Source organism: Apis dorsata, unplaced genomic scaffold (assembly GCF_000469605.1).
Source record: "Apis dorsata unplaced genomic scaffold, Apis dorsata 1.3 scaffold_616, whole genome shotgun sequence".
Classification (NCBI taxonomy): Eukaryota; Metazoa; Arthropoda; class Insecta; order Hymenoptera; family Apidae; genus Apis; species Apis dorsata.
In genome coordinates this window covers 49,930-54,024 of record NW_006263812.1, presented here as the reverse complement: position 1 = coordinate 54,024, position 4,095 = coordinate 49,930, and the positions used below count along the sequence as shown (strand labels likewise).

At 43.9% G+C, this 4,095-nt stretch overlaps 1 protein-coding gene across 1 annotated transcript in view; it reads left to right on the top strand.

Moving 5' to 3' along the window:
* The window catches only part of LOC102672769 (inhibin beta chain-like), a 13,089-nt gene extending 9,250 nt beyond the window's left edge, over window positions 1–3,839 (top strand). Inside the window, exons 2-5 of the mRNA XM_006621204.1 lie at window positions 950–1,170; window positions 1,533–1,770; window positions 1,871–2,048; window positions 2,429–3,839. Coding sequence (XP_006621267.1) covers window positions 950–1,170; window positions 1,533–1,770; window positions 1,871–2,048; window positions 2,429–2,669 — 878 coding nt within the window. The 3' untranslated portion in view covers window positions 2,670–3,839. The remainder of the gene's footprint in view (window positions 1–949; window positions 1,171–1,532; window positions 1,771–1,870; window positions 2,049–2,428) is intronic.
* The last annotated feature ends 256 nt before the right edge of the window (window positions 3,840–4,095 follow it).

Below are 4,095 nucleotides of genomic sequence, written 5' to 3'. Positions count from 1 at the left end.
CGGTGTCGGTGTCGGTGTCGGTGTCGGTGTCGGTGTCGATGTCGGTGCCTACAGGCTGCGTACGCAAGGGTAGGAAAGCAAAGAAAGGTGGGAAAGAGAGAGAAAGAGAGAGAAAAGAGAGGGAGGAAGGGGAAGGAGAGAGAGAGAAAGAGAGAGAGAGAGAGAGAGAAAGAGAAAGATGGATAAGGAACGAAATGAAAGGGATAAAGTGGCGAAAGAGGGAGGTTGCGGGGAATGGAAGGAGGAAGGCAGACGGGTGGCAGACACCCCGTGCTTATCCTCGTCTCTCCAACGGCTCTCGATCCGTGACTCACTAAACCGTTAAGGGATGAAGCCACGTTGCTTTCACAGTATGCGCACACATCGATACGGATATTTAGAGATCCGTGTGCGTTAACTCGTTCGTGTTCTCCTCTACGCGTGTATTACTCGATAGCTTCGATGTATCTCTTGTTACGTTTCTACACCAACAACTCCTCTTCTATTTCATCGTCGTAATTTCCCGTGTCTACGCGAATCCCTGTGTCTCCAACCAACACATTGTCCTCGGTATCGTCACGAGCTTTGCGAGTCGCCGCGCCGCGCCGCGCCGCGTTGCATTTTGCTCTCTCTCTCTTTCTCTTCCCCTTTCTCATCTCATCTATGTATCATTTTTTCTCTGTTTTTTTTTTATTTTTTCCTTTTTTTTATTAGATAATTTTCGATAAATTAATTTTCGATAAGTTAGATCGTTCTTTGAAGGAAAAAAAACTCATTTCGAAGCGCGAAAACAACGAAAATTATACGTTCGAACGTTCGATGAAAGATGTTTCAAACGCGAAGATTATATACGGTAGAAAAGTAGAAAAGGAGAAAAAGATGAAAAAGTAGATAATAATAGGGAGACGAGAGGCTTTTGTTGGCGGATTTTGTTCTCTTTTGACGAGAGAAATATGCTTGTTGTTCGTAGGACGCACGCTGAATGGACAACCGTTACTAGAATTCCCGATGTCGAGCGGAGAGCCCGCCTTGGAACCGCTCAGGATCAAGAGAGCAACGCTTTGGACGAGAGTCGAATTCAGGCACGGTCATCATTATCAACGGAATCGACAGAGTCAAACTAATCAGAGAAATATTACTCTGTGGGTGTTCAGAGTACGTTGCGGCAATACGACGCATTTGCGTGGAAAGGTAACTTTACATTTTCTTTTTTCGCAAATAATTATATATATATAATTATATATCGTAACAGATAATAACGGAATAATAGGAGAAGAACACTTTCGCCCGACTCGTATGAATTTAATCGCATTATAAACGCATCGCGATCTTAAGTCGTTTTACCGATCTTTCGTCCGATATTACTTACCGGTAGGTTGTACGGTTGTCAGGTTTCAGCCGATTCAGGGGAGCTTCTCGTAACACCAATCTAGGATAGGCGATGGAGAGAAGTAAGAGGGAGGGGGAGGAGATTCCAAAGGTCGTTTCGCTTTTTTCGCGAGAAACGCGATGCTAGGGAATCGTGGTGAAACAAAAGTGGTGAAATTTCACAGGAACTTGGCCAATACCTGGAAATGGTCACGTCCCTCGGAGTGAACGTCGGGCAATTGGGTTGGCTGAAATTCGACGTTACCAAAGTTGTGAACAGTTGGTACACCACGAATCGGGACACCGCGAGGGACAAATTGACGTTGCTCGTCGATTGTACCGGATGTGGCTCGCACGTCTACGTATCCACATTTGACGGGCACTCCCCGCGCGTGATCGAATCGCCATCTTTAAACGCCAAAGGTATACACCATTGCTCTCATTGAATCTCGGGCGGGCAGGCAACACGATTCGTCCCATCGACACGATTCATCGACACGAGCGATGATACTACGTTTTCCAGGTACTCAAGATCCGGACAGGCCTTTCCTCGTCGTGCGTACGGATCCAGCGGCTGTGAAACGGGTTAGAAGGCGGGCGATCGAATGTAGCGGCGCTATAAAGGGCCAATGCTGCAAGCAAAGATTCTACGTCAACTTTTCTCAACTCGGTTGGGACGATTGGATAATCGCACCGCAAGGGTAAGAGAAATTCCGTGGACAAATTTCTTCCGATATCCCGCGCGATGCTTTCGCGCGGGTGTAGAGCGTGACGCGCTCCGCTCATTCCTACGGTATCCCGAGTGAAATCCAAGTGTCGCTTCCAAGTGTAACGGAAAAAAAACCTAAACCCTCTTCGCTTACCACCAATTATCGCAAACGGAATTGTCCCAAGCTTAACGAACCGTTCTTCGCGCGGTGAAGCACGCACATGTCAATTTGCACGCCAGTTTGCACTCCAGTTACCATCTTCTCCTCTCTCTCTCTCTCTCTCTCCTCTCCTCTCCTCTCCTCGAATCCTCCTTTCTTTCGACTTTGCGACAACGCGGAGAATAATCCGATAATTATTCGATTATGCATAGGTATTACGCGAATTACTGCAGGGGAGATTGCGCGGCTGGCCACAGAACACCGGACACTTTCCTCAATTACTACACCCACGTGATCGAGGAATACAGGAAGATGGATCGACTGGCCGGTATGCAGCCTTGTTGCGCTCCTCTCAAGTTTTCCCCGATGTCGTTGATCTACTATGGTCCTGATTCCAACATCATCAAAAGAGATTTACCCAAGATGGTGGTCGACGAATGCGGTTGTCCTTAAAAACGTCTAGCTTTCTTTTCCTTCCTTTCTTCCTTCCTTTCTTTCTTCCTTTCTTCTTTTCTTCCTTTTTTTCTTCCTTCCTTTCTTCCTTCCTTTCTTCCTTCCCTCCTTCCGTCCTCCTCTTGCCTTACGAACGGTTCCACCGGTCGATCAAATCTTCTATAAAAAAACCTTTATATAATCGATGAACGCGTTCCCCCGAAAATCGTCTATCCCCCATCGATGACCGCGTTTATCGTTACCATCGTCGTGGTGTGTCGTGGTATACGTAGCGTTCTGTGCGTACTTACTTTGTCTTGCCGGAACTCGACTACTACTATTCCAAATAACTCGATGCTCGATACTCGATAATAGATAAGAATCGACGCGTTCTTATTCCCGATCGGTGGCAAAGCGGAACGAATTATCGGTTTTAGATGAACGGCTAGACGAACCGACGATCGTTCGCATTCCCGATCCATCGGATATTTATCGAAGAGTAACGAGCAAAGATATCGAGAAAAAAGGAAAAAAAAAAAAAAAAAAAGGTAAAAAGGAGCCACGATTCGGCTTACCTTACCTTCGTCGACCTCCATGTTTTCTAACTTAGTACTACTTGGCTTAGTTTCGTTGATAAGATAAATCGTTCGCGCCGTTTAAAATCTATAAAGTATCCATCTCCGAAAAGGAAGATATTATGATAATAATAAATAAAAGATAAATGTGCGTATGTGCGTGCNTGTTCGTTCGTTCGTTCGTTCGTTCGTTCGTTCGTTCGTTCGTTCGTTCGTTCGTTCGTTCGTACGTTCGTTCGTTCGTTCGTTTGTTTGTGCGCGCGAGTGTAAGTACTTATATATAGATGGATGAGTAAAAGCGTGAAAGTAAAGTAAAAACGCGAGAACGGTGCGAACGAACGACCATAAATCGATCGGAAATAAGATTTCCGATCGTCTCGAGAGACGATTATCGCTAAAAAAAAAAAAAAAAAAAATGTTCCGATTCGTTTCGTATTGTTTCTAACGATGGTTGAAAATTAATTCAAGGTGCTCGTGGTAAGAAGCTACGAGGATTATACTTACGTTCCGATTGAATTGAATGAACAAACTTCTTACCAAGAGCCTTTGATCCTTTATTAAGAAGGTATAAGATATGATAAGAAAAAAAAAAAAGAAAAAAAAAAAGGAATAAAGAGAAAAAGAACGAGAAATGGAGAAAGAAACTGATGAAAGTAACGAAAGTGATCCCATATTTACGATTTATGTATTACATATGTATATTATATACACATATACACAGACACACGAGGTGATTCAGCCGAGTATAAATATTTAAATACGAGAAGCGTAAAATTTAAGTGTAAACTATAAAACTCAATCTGATTGCCTTGTTTTATATGCGAAAGTAATAATACGTTAGAAAGTATCATTGAAACCGGTTTGAAAGGTAT